The 22,024-nt window shown below is 48.0% G+C and overlaps 1 protein-coding gene across 1 annotated transcript in view; it reads left to right on the top strand.

Moving 5' to 3' along the window:
- LOC135543516 (bromodomain adjacent to zinc finger domain protein 2B-like) overlaps positions 1–17,724 on the top strand; it is a 92,416-nt gene extending 74,692 nt beyond the window's left edge. The window contains 17 exon segments of the mRNA XM_064970845.1: positions 1,144–1,209; positions 1,497–1,637; positions 2,145–2,399; positions 2,724–2,947; positions 9,371–9,445; positions 9,565–9,859; positions 9,983–10,600; positions 10,603–10,962; positions 11,163–11,442; positions 11,780–11,935; positions 13,430–13,590; positions 13,807–14,135; positions 14,692–14,827; positions 15,033–15,179; positions 15,395–15,738; positions 15,935–16,078; positions 16,232–17,724. Of these exon segments, the coding sequence (XP_064826917.1) occupies positions 1,144–1,209; positions 1,497–1,637; positions 2,145–2,399; positions 2,724–2,947; positions 9,371–9,445; positions 9,565–9,859; positions 9,983–10,600; positions 10,603–10,962; positions 11,163–11,442; positions 11,780–11,935; positions 13,430–13,590; positions 13,807–14,135; positions 14,692–14,827; positions 15,033–15,179; positions 15,395–15,738; positions 15,935–16,078; positions 16,232–16,388 (3,888 nt within the window). The 3' untranslated portion in view covers positions 16,389–17,724.
- Positions 17,725–22,024: the final 4,300 nt, after the last annotated feature.

Here is a 22,024-nt window from a genome sequence, read left to right as displayed (position 1 = left end):
CTCAATGAGTCATCCATCACATCCATCGTCTAGCTGTTGTTTTTGAGTGGCTGTGAGTGCTTAAGTTTTCCAGTTCCAGACATTGAGCTTGTGTCCGTCTCCGTCCACAAAGAGCTGCCCTTTAACCTGTTACGTCCCATTGAGTCTCTGAGGTTGCGTCTGAAATGGCATAGTGCACTATCTCATAGTGCACTACTTTGGTCAAAAGTAGTGCACTACATAGGGAAGAGGGTGCCATTTGGAATGTAGCCTGAGTCGTTCTGCTGCTCTGTTCTGTATCTGTACCTGCCTGTTTTCTCCAGCAGCCTCACTGGCTGTCTGTCTATTGCTGTACCTGCCTGTTTTCTCCAGCAGCCTGACTGGCTGTCTGTCTATTGATTGCTGTACCTGCCTGTTTTCTCCAGCAGCCTGACTGGCTGGCTGACTATTGCTTATTGAGCGCGTCTGTTGCACACGATTAGAGCCAGGAGTTTTTCCTAACAATATCAACCTGAGCAGGAGAAACTCCTGGCCCCTACATACTGTATTTATGCAGCTGACACCAAAGGATCTGTTTCATTGCCTTCTATATGTTTATCACATCACTGAGTTCCCCATCCCTTCCAGACAGGCAGTCACTGTCCTCGCTTTGCCTTGATCAAATCCTATTGGTTTACAATAAAACATTTGGAGACAATCTATCCTCAACCAGGCAAGTCTCCTTGTAAGACCTTCACTCGATACCCCCCCCCCCATAGGTTTAGGCTATTTTCAATCTGGAACGGCTATCAGCTAAACAGATGGATGATACACAGCGCAATGTTTGTTTTCAACCGACTGGCTTGTGGCTATGATGACTCCGTCATTTTGAGTTTGTTCCGTCAGCTTTTTACCTAGAGGCATCATAGCTTGACCCTAACTTCTCTTTTTTGACCCCGTCATTGCCATCTACCGCATTACTCCCTCTGATGCTTTCTGGTTGTCGTCGTTCGTACCGTTGTCTCTTAACCTCAGCTTCAACTGTACGTGTTGCTGTATGTGAAAACCTCGCCATGATGGAGGTGAATGGGAGTTTTCCTCCTTCTGTCCACCTCTCTGACTTCACCTGTGGAGGTTACACCTTCTCCGGTGTGTAACGTGTGTGTGTTTTCTCTGCTCTGCTAGGAGAGGGAGAGGAGACGGCAACATGGGATGCTCATGAAGGCGGTGGAGGCTCGCAAAAAAGCAGAGGTAGGTGACATACACACACACACACACACATGTGCGTGCCAGAAGGTCCCACTCCTTCCTGAACCCATTCAAACCCTCTCTCCTCCCTCTCCTTTTCATTTCTTCAATAAACTAACTGAGTCAAAAGAATGGCCCTCGAGCGCTTTTTCTTTGAGTGTGCAGGCAGGGGCGCCCGGGCTGAGTTCTAAAACTACTCAGCAGACTCGGCTTGACATTCTTGTCTGTTTTACCGCCACTGGCGTGAGCCCATTAACTCTCCCCTCCTCTCTCCTTCTCTGGGGCCTCAGGAGCGCGAGCGCTTGCGGCAGGAAAAGAGGGATGAGAAACGCCTGAACAAGGAGCGGAAATTGGAGCTGAGGAGGCTGGAACTGGAGATTGCCAGGGAGCTGAAGAAGCCAAATGAAGACATGTGTCTGGCCGATCATAAGGTAATAAATGACCCATCTTGCCCATGATTCAGTCCTGCGTGATGTCTGAAGGGTGACATCATTAAAGGGACCTAGCTTTCCAAGTTGTAGGTGGCTGTTGCATTTAGTTACATTTCTTTTGCTTTATGTATATTTGAACTGGCAAGTTAATATTGTCTAGGTTTGGGTTATGGGTGGTTAAGTGCATTGTATCATCGCAATGGTATCTGTTGTGTACCATATGTGAAACCTGAGTACTGGATACGGTTTGTGCTGTACACTGCCATCAAGTGGCTAAAGAGAGTAATGCATAAGGAGGGACGAGATTATAGTCCCCCACGTTTACTAATGAAAACTTTTTTTTAAAGTTACCATTCAGAGCCATGTGATTCAGTCATTGACATTGCAATATGTTAGTTGCACTGCTCCCCATATACTGCCGTCCACATAGGGCACTATAGAAGTCCCAGGGTGTCATGTGAGATGTATCCTAAACATTCCTCCCTCTCTCCTTACCTTTCATTCCAGCCTCTTCCAGAGTTTTCCAGAATCCCTGGCCTGATCTTGCCGGGGGGTGCGGTGTCTGACTGCCTGATGCTGATGCAGTTCCTACGCGGTTTTGGGAAGGTGCTGGGCTTCGATGTGGGGGTGGACGTACCCACCCTGGGCATGCTGCAGGAGGGCCTGCTCAACGTGGGAGACAGCATGGGACACGTCCAGGACCTGCTGGTCAGACTGCTCTCCCTGGCCGTGTGTGACCCTGGACTGCCCCCTGGACACAAGGTGAGATACTGTACATGTACAGGAACATACCAAGCAGGCTCTCACATAGGTAGAATAAAAACCTACACACATTGGTCCACTTTTCCCAGACACAGGTTAAGCCTAGTCTTAGACTAAGAAACTAAGAAGCACTTTCTATGGAGAATCTCCACGGAACATGCTTTTTAGTCTAGGACTTAATCCATTGTCTATGAGTCAACACTCCCCTGGAAAGTATACCTGGAACCACTCTATCACGACCCCCCCCCTTACAGACCAAGACCGTGTTGTCTTTCCCTCTATCTTCAATGACTCACCCATCCTGTCTCTCTCCTCTCCCCCCAGACCAAGACCATGCTGGGGGACCATCTGACCAACGTGGGCATCAACCGGGACAATGTGTCGGAGGTGCTGCAGATGTACATGGGGGCCTATTGCGGGCAGACTGACCTGGCTGAGCTGGCCCTCAGCCTGAAGACCAAGGCCTTCCAGGCTCACACCCCCGCCCAGAAGGCCTCCATACTGGGCTTCCTGGCCAATGAGCTGGCCTGCAGCAAGAGTGTCGTCAGGTAGGAGTAAAGAACAGGAGACGCCAAACATTGAAATATAGATAAGGCTGCAGCAAGAGCGCCGTCAGAAGGAGAGAAGAAAGAACAATTGAAACAAAACAATTAAAGGTCTGTCAGGACCCGGTTACGAACCTGGGTCTCCGGAGTGAGAAACAGTCACTTAACCAACTGAGCCACGAATAGTCAGCAGAACCCAGAAGATGAGGCAGACACAGCAGTACTTAAGACGGTGTATTTAATAAAGTAAAAAGGAGAAGTCCTTCAATACAAAATGGCAAATCCAAAAGGTGGTAGGTATAGCACAAAAAAGCCTCAAGAGATACTCAAAAAACAAAAACAGAATTCCACAAGAGCGTCCACCGGAATCGACAAGAATACACAGAACACTAGGGCTGGGTGCTAACATACAAACACAGAGCACAGAACTGAGGGAAACTAAGGGTTTAAATACAATCAGGGGAAACGAGGCACAGGTGCAAATAATAATGGGAATCAAGGGAAAAAACATAAGGTCAAAAAGCACAATGGGGGCATCTAGTGACCAAAACCCGGAACAACCCTGGCCAAATCCTGACAGAATCCCCCCCCTAGGAACGGCTCCTGACGTTCCTACCAGCTCTCTCAGGGTGGAGGGCCCTGAACTCACGAATGAGGTCAGGGTGCAGGATGTCTTTGGCAGGAACCCAGGAGCGCTCCTCAGGACCGTAGCCTTCCCAGTCCACCAGATACTGCCAGGACCGCTGCACCCGGCGGGAATCCAGTATCCGATGGACGGTATAAGCCGGCTGGCCTCCAATGACACGAGGCGGAGGGGGAGGTCTGTCTGCCGGGACAAGGGGAGAAAAAACAACAGGTTTTAACAATGAAATGTGAAATGTGGGATTAATCTTAAGGGATCTGGGTAAGTGTAGGCGATAAGAAACTGGGTTAACTCTCCTGGCAACCTTGAAGGGACCGATGTATTTCTGGGACAGCTTGCGAGACTCCACCCGTAGTGGTAAGTCTCTTGTGGAGAGCCAGACTCTCTGGCCGGGGCGCAGGGTAGGCCCGGGACGGCGACGTCTGTTGGCTTGTTGTTGGTACCTCTGTGAGGAACGCATAAGATTAAGACGGGTCTTCCTCCACATAAGCCGACAGCGTCTGACGAACTTCAAGGCTGAAGGCACTCTGACTTCTGCCTCCTGGTCCGGGAACAATGGAGGAGCATAGCCAAACTGACACTCGTGCGGAGACATACCAGTGGAGGAGGAGAGCAAGGTGTTGTGCGGCCCAAACAATAAAGGATGACCATGTGGACGGGTTGTCACGAGTCATACATCGGAGGGTGGTTTCCAGCTCTTGATTCATCCTCTCTGTTTGGCCGTTGGACTCCGGATGGTACCCTGAAGATAGACTGGCAGAAGCCCCCATGAGTTGGCAGAAGGCCTTCCAAAACCTTGAGGCGAACTGGGGACCTCTGTCAGAAACCATATCTTGAGGAATGCCGAAGACTCGGAACACATGATTAATTACCAACTCAGCCGTTTCCTTGGCAGAAGGTAACTTAGTCAGAGGGACGAACCTGGCCGCCTTTGAAAACCTGTCGATTATGACTAGGATAGTAGTATTGCCATGGGATGGAGGAAGTCCAGTAATAAAGTCCAATGAGATATGGGACCAGGGTCTGTGGGGAACAGGTAAAGGGTGAAGGAGTCCTTGAGGGCGGAGGTGAGAAGATTTGCCCTGGCAGCACACGGGGCAGGCATTGACGAAAGTGGCAACGTCTTCTCTTATGGTAGGCCACCAGAACTTACGCTGGATGAACTCCAAGGTGCGACCTACGCCCGGATGACAGGTGAGGCGAGAGGAGTGCCCCCACAGAAGGACCTGAGTCCTCACTGCCTTGGGGACAAACAACCGATTGGCAGGACCTCCTTTCGGGCCGGTTCGCTAGCTTGAGCACGTCTCACGGTATCCTCAACTTGCCACGAGATCGGAGCCACAATCTTAGCAGCAGGAAGGACAGGCATGTCCGTGTCATCTCGAATGGCAGGAGCGTAGACTCGGGACAGGGCATCCGGTTTGAGATTCTTCGACCCGGGCCGATAGGTGAGGATAAACTGGAATCGATTGAAGAAAAGAGACCATCTAGCTTGTCTAGAGTTCAACCGCTTCGCCTGCTGGATATACTCCAGATTTTTGTGGTCCGTAAGCACTTGAAACGGGTGAGAAGCCCCCTCGAGCCAGTGTCTCCATTCCTTCAATGCCATCTTAACCGCTAGGAGTTCACGATCCCCCACATCGTAGTTCCTCTCAGTCGGGGTAAGCCGGTGTGAGAAGAAAGTGCACGGATGAAGCTTCTTGTCTTCACCCCTCTGAGACAGGACAGCTCCAACACCAACCTCTGATGCGTCTACCTCCACCACAAATGGTTCATCCGTAGTCGGTAGTATCAGGATGGGAGCAGAGAGAACGCGCTGCTTGAGTCCTTGGAAGGCCGTCTCAGCTTCTCTTCCCCACAAAAACCTTGCATTGCCACCCTTGGTTAAAGCTGAGAGAGGGGCTGCCACCAAGCTGAAGTTCTTGATGAACTTGCGGTAAAAGTTTGAAGCCCAGGAAACGCTGAACTTCCTTAACGGATTTGGGGGTGGGCCAATCCGCTACCGCCCCTACCTTCCTGGGGTCCATTTGGACTCGACCGGGTTCCACTACAAATCCCAGGAATTGTACTCGGGATGAATGGAATTCACATTTTTCCGGCTTAACGTACAGATGGCTGTCTAGGAGGCGTTTGAGTACTTGTCTGACATGCTTAGTGTGTTCTTGAAGGGAGCTCGAAAAGATGAGGATGTCATCCAGGTAAACGAACACAAATATGTTAAGCATATCCCTAAGCACATCGTTTATGAGCGCTTGGAACACCGCTGGGGCGTTGGTCAGGCCGAAGGGCATCACCAAGTATTCATAGTGACCAGTAGGCGTGTTGAAAGCGGTCTTCCACTCGTCACCAGGTCTGATCCGCACAAGATGGTATGCGTTCCGCAGGTCAAGCTTAGTGAAAACAACTGCTTCCTGGAGCAGCTCGAAGGCTGTGGCCATAAGGGGTAGCGGGTAACGGTTATGGCATTGAGTCCCCGGTAGTCGATGCAAGGACGTAATCCACCGTCTTTCTTGGCCACAAAGAAAAACCCTGCTCCCGCCGGGGAGGTGGATGGATGCATGAGGCCTGCTTCCAGAGCGTCCTTGATGTAGGTATCCATAGCAGCTCGTTCGGGTGGAGATAGGGAAAAGATCCGACCCCTGGGGGGGCAAGTGCCCGGAAACAGGTCGATGGGGCAATCGTAAGGTCTATGGGGTGGTAGCATGGTGGCCCTCTGTTTGCTAAACACCAGTTTGAGGTCATGGTAACACTCGGGAACTCGGGTCAGGTCGATGGATTCTAAAGACTCGGGAGTAGAACTCGGAGAATTCTGGAAAATACAAGTAGCTTGGCACGTAGGACCCCACTGCTTGATAGTGCCCATAGACCAGTCGATGTGAGGGTTATGGCTGTGAAGCCAGGGGTATCCAAGGACGAGAGGGAACTCTGAACAGGAGATCAAATGAAAGTTCATCAATTCCTGGTGTTGTGAAACTGAAAGTCGCAAGGAGGTAGTGACATGAGTGACAAGTCCAGATCCCAAAGGGCTTCCATCCAATGTAGTAACCCTCATGGGGTCACTTAGAGGTTCAGAGGGAACGCCATTCTCCTTCGCCCAGACACCATCCATGAAGTTACCTGCGGCTCCAGAGTCTACCAAGGCTTGAAGGTGAAGCTTGTGGTTGTCCCAGGAGAGGGTGACTGGAATGAGCAGACGGGAGTTGGACGGATGGGAGGAGGTTATGTTTCCCGTTACAGTTCCCCCGGTCTGTACGGGACAGAGTGTTTCCCTGGAGCCCGGGACACGTGGAACGGAAATGGCCCGGTTTGCCGCAATATAGACAGCGTCGCTCCTCATCCGGCGGTCTCTCTCAGTCTGGGAGATGCGTCCAATCTGCATGGGTTCCGGTGGAGCCAGCGAGGATAAAGGTGGGGACTCGGAGCTGGGACTGATAGGGGCTAGAGGTCTACGGTTGAGTTCTCTCTCTCTCAGACGCTGGTCAATGCGTGAGGCCAACTTGATCAGGGACTCGAGATTGTCCGGTGGTTCCCGAGTGGCCAGTTCATCTTGGATAGTGTCGGAAAGGCCTTTCAGAAAGCACACCGTGAGCGCCTCGTTGTTCCAACCACTCGCTGCTGCCACCGTGCGGAACTGGATGGCATAGTCCGTCACGCTGCGCCAACCTTGGTGGAGAGTCAGGAGCTGTTTGGCTGAGTCAGAACCACTGCTTGGGCCTTGAAACACTCGTTTGAATTCCTCAGCAAAGGCAGAGTAGCTGGCACAGCAGGAACTATGGGCATCCCACACAGCAGTAGCCCAGGCCAGGGCTTTTTCCGACAGCAGGGTGATGATATAAGCGATCTTAGACCGGTCGGTGGGAAACGACGAGGGTTGTAGCTCAAAGGAGAGAGAACATTGGGTGAGAAACCCTTTACAAGCACTTGGATCACCTGAGAACCGTTGGGGAGGTGGAAGACGAGGTTCAGCCAGGGGGTTAACTGCCATGGGTACGTAAATCTGAGGTACTGGGACGGGAACTGTTGCCGGGGTAAGACGATCAGATATTTGCTTAATGGAAGTCAGCATCTCCGACAGAAGATGAGAATGTCTAGCCATTAAGGCCTCTTGCTGAACCAGGGCGGCTTCGTGGCGTTGGACAGTCTCCTGGTGGTGGGACAGCATGGCAAAAAGGTCCTGGGAACTGGCTGCCTCTGGGTTCAGTTCTGGGCTCTGTGTTTCTGTCAGGACCCGGTTACGAACCTGGGTCTCCGGAGTGAGAAACAGTCACTTAACCAACTGAGCCACGAATAGTCAGCAGAACCCAGAAGATGAGGCAGACACAGCAATACTTAAGACGGTGTATTTAATAAAGTAAAAAGGAGAAGTCCTTCAATACAAAATGGCAAATCCAAAAGGTGGTAGGTATAGCACAAAAAAGCCTCAAGAGATACTCAAAAAACAAAAACAGAATTCCACAAGAGCGTCCACCGGAATCGACAAGAATACACAGAACACTAGGGCTGGGTGCTAACATACAAACACAGAGCACAGAACTGAGGGAAACTAAGGGTTTAAATACAATCAGGGGAAACGAGGCACAGGTGCAAATAATAATGGGAATCAAGGGAAAAAACATAAGGTCAAAAAGCACAATGGGGGCATCTAGTGACCAAAACCCGGAACAACCCTGGCCAAATCCTGACAAGGTCAGGTTCTATCTGCAGCAAAAGCGTTGACAGGTAGGAGGAGTGATGCTGATCTGCCAGCGCTGTACATCACACAGGCCTCAGACCAGTGGAGCTACAAGGGAATAGATTATTGTGCAGTACGTAAGGAGATCAAACATGGAATCCAAATATGGATTCCATGTTTTTACTGGTTTTACTTCTAGGATATGCAGACAACATTTCACAAGCATGAGATGACATCCTTGTAGATCCTTGCATCGTCGTCCCTTCCGGTCTTATTAGGTGGAGCCAGTGTGAAAGGTTTCGTGTACAGGAGGCGTCCATACTGTTGTGAGCCTACTGCCTTTTAGCTCCTTACAAATAATGCCGTTTAGTTGACTTCACTCAGCTGCTAATGCTGTCGTGTTTTATTAATGCTGTGTAAGACTCTGGATAGATCAGCTAATCTGGAGTGGGATTCAATTTTGATATAGAGAGAAGCCAAATAATCAATTATTCACGAGAGAGAGAGAGAGAGAGAGAGAGAGAGAGAGAGAATTGTACTGTATGTGTTAACAAGAGGTAACTGCCAAAGTAAAGGAAACACCAACATGAAGTGTCTTGCTAAGGTGTTGGGTCACCACGAGCCAGAACCGCTTCAATGCACCGTGGAATAGATTCTGCATGGGTCTGGAACTCTATTAGTGGGATCTGACACCATTCTTCCACAACAAATTCCATAATTTGGTGTTTTGTTGATGGAGGTGGAAAACGCTGTCTCAGGCTGAAGAATATCCCATAAGTGTTCAATTGAGTTGAGATCTGGGGATTGAATCAGCCATGGCATATGGTTTACATCGTTTTCATGCTCATCAAACCATTCAGTGACCACTTGTGCCCTGTGGATGGGGACATTGTCATCCTATGGGGATATAGCCATGGTAGCCAAAATAATGGCCAGCATTTTTATACATAATCCTAAACATGATAGGATGTTAATTGCTTAATTAACTCCGGAACCAGACCTGTGTGGAAGCACCTGCTTTCAATATACTTTGCATCCCTCATTTACTCACTGTTTCCATAGTTACCTGTACATGTGAACTGACATACTGTATCTTTCTCTGTTTCTACAGCGAGATCGACAAGAACCTTGATCACATGACCAACATGAGGAAGGACAAGTGGCTGATCGAGGGCAAACTCAAAAAGTAAGTGTTGTGTGTGTTGACGTGTGTGTGTGTGTGTGTGTGTGTGTGTGTGTGTGTGTGTGTGTGTGTGTGTATGTGTGTGTGCATCTGAATGCTCACCTGTGTGTTTCTCCCACCAGGTTGAGGACCATCCATGCCAAGCGGACCGGGAAGAGAGATGCCAGCATGGGAGGGGAGGAGGCCCAGCCCCTGGGTACGCCCTCCTCTGGCCTCAAACGCAAGAGAAAGGCCGGAGCAGAAAGCGACGACGACGATGATGAAGACGAAGACAGCGATGACCTGGCCGATGAAGATGACGAGGAAGAGGAGGAGGAGATGAAGAAGGCGAAGAAAGTGGAAACGTGTGACGAGGACGATGGGGACCAATCAACTAGTGTGGAGGAGCTGGAGAAACAGATAGAGAAGCTAGCCAAGGTAAGTTCTTCCTTCCGGAGATCTGAGAGTTCCATCTCCATGGAAGAACAATACTAAATAGATATTATTGATTCATTGATTTAGCTATAACTCGGGTCATGGCGTTGTTGCTTGGTTTCACAGCAACAGCACCAGGTGAGGAGGAAGCTGTTTGAGGCGTCCCACTCCCTGCGCTCCATGATGTACGGCCAGGACCGGTACCGCCGGCGCTACTGGGTTCTGCCCCACTGTGGAGGGGTCTTCATCGAGGCCATGGAGAGTGGAGAAGCTGCAGGGGAGCTGGAGAACGAGAGGGAGAGGAGGAGGGCGGCAGCAGGGGAGGTGCACATCAAGGAGGAGCCGCAGGAGGAGGAGGTGCAGAAGAAGAAACCTGGGGGCATCGGCGGAGAGGAGAGGAGCGTCTACACCTCCGTGCGGTCAGAGGAGGGGAAGGAGGAGAAGAAAGGTTCTCCCAATCTTTTCCTCTTGCATCCGGCCTCTCTCTCCAAACTGACCACGCTCCTCGACGTCGCTAAGGACGTTGCCAAGGAAATCTGCGAAGCCAAGGCAGACCTCCACCCCAAATACAGCCCAACACCGCCGTCTGTCACCACGACAACAAAAACAACACCACCATCCGATCCTGCCAACAACGCCTCTCTGCCCACTAAACCTACAAGCCCCTGTGCGTTGACAGCGCCCAACCTGCCGTGCGAGGAGGCCAAACCCGGCTACCCCACCTCCACCTCGCCCCCTCCTCGTTTTCCTCCCTCCTAAGCCCCCCACCCCAGCTTTTCAGCCCTATAAAGACCTCCACCCTAGCCCCTAACCCTCCACAGCTCCAGTACCTCCCCAGCGACCAGCTCCTCAGGGTCCTGACCGAGAGGAGCGGTCACTGGTTCAGCCTACTCCCCCGCTCCCCCTGTGACGACACCTCCCTCACCACCTCTCCCTCCCCTGGGCTTGGCCCTCTCCAGTCCTCCCCGCTGCCTTCCTCCAGCCTCACCCGGCCCAGGTCTCCCCCGGCTTCCCCCGCCCTGCCTCTCACCCCCTCGGCAGCGTCGGCCTCAGCCAGCCCCCACCACCCAGCTGGCTTCATCAACTACCCTCTGTCAGCTCTGCAGGTCAGTACTATGCCAGGACAGACCCCTTGTCCTAATGATTGATACTGGTAGTAGAAGCTCATGATGGAAAATCCTATGAATAAATGTAACATCAGAAGAATGGAGGTTCTGCTTGAAGCTACAGGCCCAAGTGTAGTGATACACATGAGTTTTTCTGATCATGATATTGAAGTGTCTGTGTCTGTATCTCCCCCCTCTAGGTTAAGGCTGGAGGGTCGTTGCTGAGTCTCTCAGCGTTCTGCGGTGGCTGGCCCAGTGGAATGCTGAGCCCCAGCCAGCTGCCCTTCTGCAGCAGCCCCCTGCCAGGCCACTCAGGCCTCAGCTCCGTGGAGGGCAGCGCCAACGCGCCGCCCAGTGTCTCCAGCAAGAGCGAGTCGCCCGTTCCTCCCGGCGAGAAGCTCTCGTCCACGGTGCCCTCTCCCGCCATGATGGAGGTGCCCAAGCACTCGGACCACCCCACACCACGGCCCATCCCCGAGGGTGAGCGTGTGTGTGTGTGTGTGTGTGTGTGTGTGTGTGTGTGTGTGTGTGAGTGTGTGTGTGTGTGTGTGTGTGTCATGAGTCATCTATTTATTCAGTTTATTCTATTTATTCAACCTTTTATTAATTCACTGAGTCATGAGAATGAATAATTTGTTTTGAATTTGTTTTGTTCTACTGGGTGGAAGAAAGGAATCTCTTGAGGAGCGAGAACAGCACTGGAGTGTGTTCTGTATCAGAATACTGTAGATCTATTTCAAGGGGGCATTATATTGTCTTAAGTAATTTTTCTGAAACATTTCCATATGTTTATTTATTTATATGTGTGTGTGCGCAGAGATGCTGTCAGGCTGGTGGCGGGTGTCAGACATTGAGGAGCTGCGCTCCCTGGTGGGGTCCCTCCACAGCCGGGGAACCAGAGAGAAGGGCCTGCACCGACAGATGCACAAATACATGGAGCTCATCCCACAGGTCTGCACCAAGCACCGAGACGGTGAGTACTGTATGTCTGACAGTCACTCAAGTCAGTTGGTTGGCTGGTAGGTCCCTCACCCAATCTTTAGCAATCTGCATAGCCTTTACAGAGTAGATTTAGCCAACAGATCCCAATAGATATGAATGAATAAAGTAGCTTTGATTTTGTGTCTGTGAAACTGAGCAGCACTCCGACTGGCAGGCCCCGACTTTCACAAAGACTTTTGTGTTGGTGTCTGAGCACTGTGTTATGACAGCTCTGAGTAGTTCTACCCCTACTGAGCAGCACTCTGACTGGCAGGCCCCGACTTTCACAAAGACTTTTGTGTTGGAGTCTGAGCACTGTGTTATGACAGCTCTGAGTAGTTCTACCCCTACTGAGCAGCACTCCGACTGGCAGGCCCCGACTTTCACAAAGACTTTTGTGTTGGAGTCTGAGCACTGTGTTATGACAGCTCTGAGTAGTTCTACCCCTACTGAGCAGCACTCCGACTGGCAGGCCCCGACTTTCACAAAGACTTTTGTGTTGGAGTCTGAGCACTGTGTTATGACAGCTCTGAGTAGTTCTACCCCTACTGAGCAGCACTCTGACTGGCAGGCCCCGACTTTCACAAAGACTTTTGTGTTGGAGTCTGATTGAGCACTGTGTTATGACAGCTCTGAGTAGTTCTACCCCTACTGAGCAGCACTCTGACTGTAGTTCTACCCCTACTGAGCAGCACTCTGACTGGCAGGCCCCGACTTTCACAAAGACTTTTGTGTTGGAGTCTGATTGAGCACTGTGTTATGACAGCTCTGAGTAGTTCTACCCCTACTGAGCAGCACTCTGACTGGCAGGCCCCGACTTTCACAAAGACTTTTGTGTTGGAGTCTGATTGAGCACTGTGTTATGACAGCTCTGAGTAGTTCTACCCCTACTGAGCAGCACTCTGACTGGCAGGCCCCGACTTTCACAAAGACTTTTGTGTTGGAGTCTGAGCACTGTGTTATGACAGCTCTGAGTAGTTCTACCCCTACTGAGCAGCACTCTGACTGGCAGGCCCCGACTTTCACAAAGACTTTTGTGTTGGAGTCTGAGCACTGTGTTATGACAGCTCTGAGTAGTTCTACCCCTACTGAGCAGCACTCCAAGCTCCTGCACTTCACAATGAATTGACATTTGGTACATGACGCATGACTGACTGCTCAATATGAGTCTGACATCAAAGCCAGATTAGTTAACGTTCGTGTGGTTTCTGATTGAACAGCTCTTTGTGTCTGGATATTGAATTCTTTGTGTGTGTGTGTGTGTGTGTGCGTGTGCGTGCGTGCGTGCGTGTATGTATGGGGAGTGGTAGAGTGTGTGTGGTTTTGTTGTTGCGTTAAGGAGGGAGTAGCGAGCGACAAAAAGCAAGTCTGTGTGTGTGGATGTTGGGTCTGGTGTGCGAATAATATGCATGTTTTGTGTGCTTACACACGTGTCTATGGAATGTATGACTGGTCTCTAATGCCGTCCTGTCTCCCCAATGTGCAGCGGCCATGATAGAGCTGTGTGAGCTGGAGGAGAGCCAGGTGAGTGTGGAGTCAGTGCGTGGGTGGTGTGTGGAGGAGCAGGCCATGGAGATGGACATCGCTGTGCTGCAGCAGGTGGAGGAGCTGGAGAGGAAGGTCACCACCGCCAGCCTGCAGGTCAAGGTAAACAACAACAACAATGACATCATCAAATGTGTAGCTTTCTTTTATTATAGTTCTCATCCCTATCCATTGGAGAAAATATAGGCCTCTGTTTGAAAGTAATGAATAGTGGTGGTCACTCGCTAACCTTTTCAAGTCTGTTAACCAAGATCTAGTGAATAGGTTGTTATTTAAGTTTGAACCTAAAGACTACATTACCTACCATTCCCTGCGCAGGGCTGGATGTACCCCGAGCCCCAATCAGAGAGGGAGGACCTGGTCTACCACGAGCACAAGCCCCTCCCCAAACACCAACCAGCGGCGGGCGGCGCTGGCGACAAAGACCAACCGGAGGACAAGGCGGACCACAAGGCGGGAGGTGTGGTGCGTCACGCGGACAACCCTCTGGACATAGCGGTGACGCGGCTGGCGGACCTGGAGAGGAACATCGAGAGAAGGTACCTGAGGAGCCCCTTAGGTACCACCATTCAGATCAGGCTGGATAATGTGGGGGCTATCGGTACCGTCACTGTCCCCGCTCCCTCCAGTAGTGCTGACAGGGAAGGGTAGGTCATCCACTCAGGATTCAACACTTCTGTGTGCTTTTTTGTTTCATTTTTCAAAAAGACATCTACCTATGCTGTCCTTTTTTTGGGTGGGGTTTTGCGTCTTTTATTGTGTATTTTCATGGCTTTCTTCTGGTTTGGGGTTGACTCACAGTGTGGTGAATGTTTTTTCCTGCTGAGTTTTTCTGGCCGTCTGCATGGTGTTCTGCGTCAGTAATCACGGCATCCACCTCGTCCCGTCTACCATTCTTTTTCCTCCTCTCCCGGCATCTGCATGGGCATCACTCCTGCATGGCAGTGTGTGTACCTGTACCCATATGTCCCTGCTGCCTGCCCCCCTCACTCACTCACAACACTCTCATACCGGTGTCTGTCTGCACAGCTGCAGCTTCAGCGAGTTGTGGTGACAGTGGGCGTGTGTCTGTGTATGGACAAGTGTTTGTGTTGGAAAGCGAAGGATTGAGTGTGTGTACCTGCCTGCATGAGTCCGTGTCTGACTTTCCGTATTCCTGTTTGTATGCGTCCATCCCTCTGACATCTGTGTTTCCTTCCACAGGGGCGAGGAGGAGGTGGCCCATGGGATGAAGGTGTGGAGGAAGGCCCTGGGCGACGTCCGCAGTGCCGCCCAGCTGGCCATGTGTCTCCAGCAGCTCCAGAAGTCCATCGCCTGGGAGAGGTCCATCATGAAAGTGGTGAGTAAAACCTCAACGGCTGTAGCTGGCTGGCACGGAATTTCAATATGCTTGGGAAGTGAACACTGTGTGTCATTGGAGAGCATTTGAATCCCAAAACCATTTCAAGTCCCTTCGGGAGTGGATTCCAATGTAAATCTTGGTAAATGTTGGTTCGAAAATCCACCCCTTGGTTTTGAGGTGACACTGCGTTGTCTGCTTTCAGTACTGTCAGATCTGCAGGAAGGGTGACAACGAGGATCTGCTCCTGCTGTGTGACGGCTGTGACAAAGGCTGCCACACGTACTGTCACAAACCCAAGATCACCACCATCCCCGAGGGGGACTGGTACTGCCCCGCCTGCATATCCAAGGTGACCCAAACTGCCCAGGCCACTGTTCAACATTTATATATCGTACTTTACTATAGAAGTATGTCAGTCACGCGTATCAGTCATGTACCTCTACATTATGTACCAGTCATTTTCATATCATATATTATTTCAAAGTAGGTAATTCAACAACACTGTGTACACAAGTGCCATTGCTATGTAAGTACAACTGCATGAATCCTCCCCTCCCCCCTCAGGCGAGCGGCCCGTCTCCCAAGAACAAGAAGCCGCCGAGCAAACCGGTGGCGGGTGGAGGCGGGAAGAAACCCACCGCTGCCGAGGCCAAGCGGAACGGGAAGCAGGCCGGCAACAGTAACGGTAACGTGGAGGTGTCAGAGGACGACTCGGCGAGCGCCAGCGGCACCCCGAAGAAAGGAGGAGGAGCGAAAGAGCCCCCCAGCAGGAAGAGGAAAGGAGAGGAGAGCCCCGCCCCGTCCCAGGCCCCGCCCACACACCAGTCACCCAATCAGGAGAGCCCTGTGGTGTGTGTAAAGAGAGCCAAGACAGCCAGAGACAACAACAGAGACCTTGGTTTGTGCAGGTACTGTACTACTGTACTACACCATAAATCTTTGACTCATTTTCTCAGCACAAGTATCAGCACTTTAAATCAGCGAGTTGCTGATGGAAATGCAGATGTGGGTTGTAAATGTATTTGCCGGGGGCATTGCAATGTACTGTAAACACTTGCACGAACATATTCCCTTCGTGACGTGTGTGTGTGTTATCTTCTGCAGGGTGCTCCTGGCTGAGTTGGAGCGTCACCAGGATGCCTGGCCCTTCCTCAACCCCGTCAACACCAAGGGGATCCCTGGCTACAGGAAGGTCATCAAGAAGCCCATGGACTTCGCCACCATCAGAGAGAAGCTCGTCAGCAGCCAGTGAGTTCACTATTAATATGACACTATTACTAGCCACTCCCTAGTAGTCATACTATGACTAACCTCGGATCTAGTCACGTAGCCAGGAAAAGATAACACAACAATCGAGTGTTTTACTCATTTACTCAAAATGATCTGTTCCTCTCGTTTCAGGTATCAGAATCTGGAGACTTTCATTATTGACGTCAACCTGGTTTTTGATAACTGTGAAAAGTTTAATGAAGACAATTCAGACATCGGGCGAGCGGGACACAACATGAGGAAGTTCTTTGATAAGAGATGGACAGAGCTTCTCAATGAAATAAACTAATCCATCAATTTGGGTGTTGTTTTACGGATCATCATCACTGTCTCGAACCAGACCTCCAGTAACATTATTTGACATTTCATAGCGGAGGCACCACGTTTTGGGAACGACAAGATGATGATGCTGGTCTGTCTGTACCTTTGGGACGAACCCGGGGCAGTTAAAGTGAAATGTCAACAGACAGACTTGTAACGCTGGTGTTGCTACAGTACAACAGGGATCCAAACACCCAAAGAGTCCCACACAATGTCAACCGGGTGTCTTAGTGCAATACCATTTCCTGTTCAAGATCATTGCACTGAATCCTCATCCTTCTCAACCACCCGAAATGCATCTGCGGTAGAAATACTTTCCACTACTTGTAAATAGACGTTTTATTTTTATTTAATCGTATTATAGTGAATGTATTTAATTTTTTAATAATTATTTATGAATCAATAAATAAAAAATAAAAAAAGGTCCACATCATTTTCTATGAAAAGGAAGAATCAGCTCAACTGCTTTGAATCGAAAGGAATGTCTGTCTTTGTGTTTTACTTTTTTTTCTTTCTTTTTTTTCCCAAATATGAAACAAAGCCAAGAAAAAGAATTACTGTTTACACTGTTCTATGCTTTTGGGCATCAGAGGACTGTAATCATTACGTTAAAACTGTACAACTGCATTTAATTACAAAAATTGCAGAAAAACAGTCAGACAATGGTGATACATGTGTATATACTGTTTATTAATGTCAATATTCAAGTCTTGTTTGGAACGAATTGTTTAAAATATCAGATATTGTTTATGCCTTAGAATGATTGTAGCATTCTATTCTATTTTAGTGAAAGTGATAAAAAAAAACATTATAAATATTGTTTGTACAATATATACATATCCTCTGCAAACACTGTGGTATCCTTAATCTTGGTAGTGCCTACCCTTCCAACAGGGGCGTAGGGGATATAATTTTTTTGTTTTTCCATTTTTATGATTTTTATATATAATTTCAATCCAACATGGCCTCCAAAGTCTGACAGTTACACAGTAATCTTTCCTCTCCATACAGAAAGAGAAAAACAAACAAACAACGTTTAAGTCTTTTTTTCCCCCCATGAAACATTTCCCCACATCTGCCTGGCCACAGTACAGAGGACGTAAGGCCATTTGTAACCACTGTGTTTGAATCTTGCTGTGTGTCGTGGCCTAATGGAGGCAGCTAGAGTTTTTTTGTACCCAAGTCAGAGTACTTGAAGTTACTTTATTTAAGATATTGTGGAAAAATAACATCATTCTTTTTGTAGGAGCTTTATTTTTCACTAGTGTGTGGCACAGACCTATTAAAGGATGTTTTTCAACCTAGTTTCACTCTGGGTGTGTTATTTCCCCTATTCTACTGACCCTGTGTCATGAGTCATGCCATTTTAATTTGGATGATGTGAGTGGGGAGGAGAATACCTTTTTTAGTTTTGAAATGCTTTTGGGTAGAACATGAATGTAGTACCCATTCCATATAGGGCTTATTTTGGCCCCTATAATCACCTAATTCTACTAGCCCTTTTGTTCACACAAATATACAATTGTTTGATACATCTAGCCTAATGAACGATAGGGTTTAGATTAGAATCTAAATTTTGGAGTTGGAGTCGTTTTAGATCTGTCAAATACTGAAAGAGTAGCCTACAAGGAGAACTTGAGAAGAGTTAGAGGCTGCCAGAGAAAGTGGGAGATGTAGCCTATCGTCCGAGTCCACTGCAGTTTGTTCTCTTCGTTGTTGTTCTTTGCTGTCATTGTGAATGGGTTTAAGGCTGTATGGACATGATTGATGGATGGTCCTCCCCCAGATTAAAAAAATAATAATTTGATAACGCATTTCCTGCATTTTAAAGGCCCAATGCAGTTTAAAAAAAAAATCTCAATATCAAATCATTTCTGGGGAACAATTAAGTATTTTACTGTAATAGCTTTCCATGAAAATTATCAAAAAGAAACAAATAGTTTTTAAGCAATCAATGGAAGTGACGGGCATGTGAACATCAGACCAAATATGGAGTTGATTTCAGGTTATTTTGGTCACAGGGATCACATGGCCCTATCCCTTCCACAGGGATCACATGGCCCTATCCCTTCCACAGGGATCACATGGCCCTATCCCTTCCATTGATTTTTAGCTAGTGATGGCTAAAGTTAGCTAAGTTTGTAGTGGCTGTTTAAAGAAAAAAAAGAATTTGTCCTGGCCCATAGACTACTTGCAGGGTGAGGAACCATGTAACATCAAGTTAAAAGATCATGAATTACTCCTTTAAGTAAGTTAACCTTGGACAAGTAAGCCTTTGTATTAGGCAACTTGATGTACAAGTACACCCCCTGGACGGATGCTAATCTGTAGCAGGGCCTTACCCCCAATCCACCTCATTAATGCTGAGTGCCAAGTAAAGAGGCATCAGGTCCCAATTTTAGAGTCTTTGTTTGGACTTGAGCAATCTCAGGGTGGACACTAACAAAAATAAGAAATAGATTTGATTCAATCTATCCATTTGTATAATTGAATTTTTCTTATGGCCAAAAGGACATCCTTTGATAGACAATAACTTTTGTATTTTCATGAGTGTTTGAGTTTAGGTCACAGGAGGTTGGTGGTACCTTAATTGGGGAGGATGGGCTCGTGGTAATGGATGGAGCAGAATAAGTGGAATGGTATCAAACACATGGTTTCCATGTGCTTGATGCCATTCCATTTGCTCCGTCCTCCCCTCAGCAGCCTCCAGTGGTTTAGGTCCATAACTGGCCTCTATCTGCTTACACTGCTTTCAAGGTAAGGCAACGTGTTTCTTTCTGCGTTTCTCAAACTTTTTGTGCCAGGGACATGGCCTTCTTCCTCCGGGGAGCGCTTGGGTAAAACATGATTGACAACCATCTTTTATTCAAAATACCTATTTTTGTATGTGTTTTCTCTATAACTAGGCCTTCGAGGCCTATATTAACACATATATTTTTTTTTAAAGTTAGTAATAACATGAACCATCAAGCTATTCAATTCTCTACTGGGCACCTGGGGGTATCAGATCAAAAAGTAATGTGTAGAAATTATTTGATGAAACTTTTGAATTTGGCCTTACTGCCATCACCTCAATAAGTGCATTTAATAATATACAAAGCTATGTCATCAGGTATCTCAAATTTTACTATGAAGGAATAATACAAGAGAATATGTTCTCAGTCAATTTACCTGGTAAAATAAGTGTAAATAACTAAATGTATGGTTTGTAGTGACTAACGTAACCACGGTTCTATGAACAAAGCGATGCATTCATTTTTTTTTGGGGGGGGGGGGGGGGCAAAATAGCCCTCTGGAATATTGGAGGGGACGTGTCCCCGTCACTTATATGCCGACGATACCTATGTTTAACCAAAATAGCAACATTTATCATCGATAAAGAGGTCTGTTTGGAACCTCTCTGTACCGGCTCTGTGGCAAACTGGGGTCTCAATGCTTCACATACAGTTGAAGTCGGAAGTTTACATACACCTTAGCCAATTACAGCTAAACTCAGTTTTTCACAATTCCTGACATTTAATCCTAGTAAAAATTCCCTGTTTTAGGTCAGTTAGGATCATCACTTTATTTTAGGAATGTGAAATGTCAGAATAATAGAAAAAATAATTATTTATTTCAGCTTTTATTTCTTTCATCACATTCCCAGTGGGTCAGAAGTTTACATAACCTCAATTCGTATTTGATAACATTGCCTTTAAATTGTTTAATTGGGTCAAACGTTTCAGGTAGCCTTCCACAAGCTTCCCACAATGGGTTGGGTGAATTTTGGCCCATTCCTCCTGGCAGAGCTGGTGTAACTGAGTCAGGTTTGTTGGCCTCCTTGCTCGCACATGCTTTTTCAGTTTTGCCCACAAATTTTCTATAGGATGAGGTCAGGGCTTTGTGATGGCCACTCCAATACCTTGACTTTGTTTTCCTTAAGCCATTTTGCCACAACTTTGGAAGCATACTTGGGGTCATTGTCCATTTGGAAGACCCATTTGCTACTAAGCTTTAACTTCCTGACTGATGTCTTGAGATGTTGCTTCAATATATCCACATAATCTTCCTCCTCATGATGTCATTTATTTTGTGAAGTGCACCAGTCCCTACTGCAGCAAAGCACCCCCACACTTGATGCTGCCACCCTGTGCTTCACGGTTTGCATGGTGTTCTTGGGCTTGCAAGCCTCCCCATTTTCCTCCAAACATTATGGTCATTATGGCCAAACAGTTCTACTTTTGTTTCATCAGACCAGAGGACATTTCTTCAAAAAGTACAATCTTTGTCACCATGTGCGGTTGCAAACTGTAGTCTGCCTTTTTTATGGCGGTTTTGGAGCAGTGGCTTCTTCCTTGCTTAGCGGCCTTTCAGGTTATGTCGATACAGGACTCGTTTTACTGTGGTTATAGATACTTTTGTACCTGTTTCCTCCAGCATCTTCACAAGGTCCTTTGCTTTTGTTCTAGGATTGATTTGCACTTTTCGCACCAAAGTACGTTCATCTCTAGTTAGACAGAACACATCTCCTTCCTGAGTGGCATGATGGCTGCGTGGTCCCATGGTGTTTATACTTGCTTATACTTGTTTATACTTGTGTACTATTGTTTGTACAGATGAACGTGGCACCTTCAGGCGGTTGGAAATTGCTCCCAAGGATGAACCAGACTTGTGTAGGTCTACAATTTTCTCTTGGCTGATTTCTTTTGATTTTCCCATGATATCAAGCAAAAAGGCACTGAGTTTGAAGGTTGGCCTTGAAATACTTCACAGGTACACCTATAATTGACTCAAATTATGTCAATTAGCCTCTCAGAAGCTTCTAAAGTCAAATCAAATGTATTTATATAGCCCTTCGTACATCAGCTGATTTCTCAAAGTGCTGTACAGAAACCCAGCCTAAAACCCCAAACAGCAAGCAATGCAGGTGTAAAAGCACGGTGGCTCGGAAAAACTCCCTAGAAAGGCCAAAACCTAGGAAGAAACCTAGAGAGGAACCAGGCTATGTGGGTTGGCCAGTCCTCTTCTGGCTGTGCCGGGTGGAGATTATAACAGAACATGGCCAAGATGTTCAAATGTTCATAAATGACCAGCATGGTCAAATAATAATAATCACAGGCAGAACAGTTGAAACTGGAGCAGCAGCACAGCCAGGTGGACTGGGGACAGCAAGGAGTCATCATGTCAGGTAGTCCTGAGGCATGGTCCTAGGGCTCAGGTCCTCAGAGAGAGAGAAAGAGAGAATTAGAGAGAGCATACTTAAATTCACACAGGACACCTGATAGGACAGGAGAAGTACTCCAGATATAACAAACTGACCCTAGCCCCTGACACATAAACTACTGCAGCATAAATGCTGGAGGCTGAGACAGGAGGGGTCAAGAGAGCCATAATTTTCTGGAATTTTCCAAGCTGTTCAAAGGCACAGTCAATTTAGTGTATGTAAACCTCTGACCCACTGTAATTGTGATACAGTGAATTATAAGTGAAATAATCTGTCTGTAAACAATTGTTGGAGAAAATAAGTGTCATGCATAAAGCCTAACCCGACTTTCCAAAACTGTAGTTTGTTAACAAGAAAATGTTGGAGTGGTTGAAAAACGATTTTTAATGACTCCAACCTAA

This window comes from Oncorhynchus masou, chromosome 7, assembly GCF_036934945.1.
Source record: "Oncorhynchus masou masou isolate Uvic2021 chromosome 7, UVic_Omas_1.1, whole genome shotgun sequence".
Taxonomy (NCBI): domain Eukaryota; kingdom Metazoa; phylum Chordata; class Actinopteri; order Salmoniformes; family Salmonidae; genus Oncorhynchus; species Oncorhynchus masou.
Note: the sequence above shows the minus strand (reverse complement) of the source record. Positions and strands in the feature narration are given on the sequence as shown.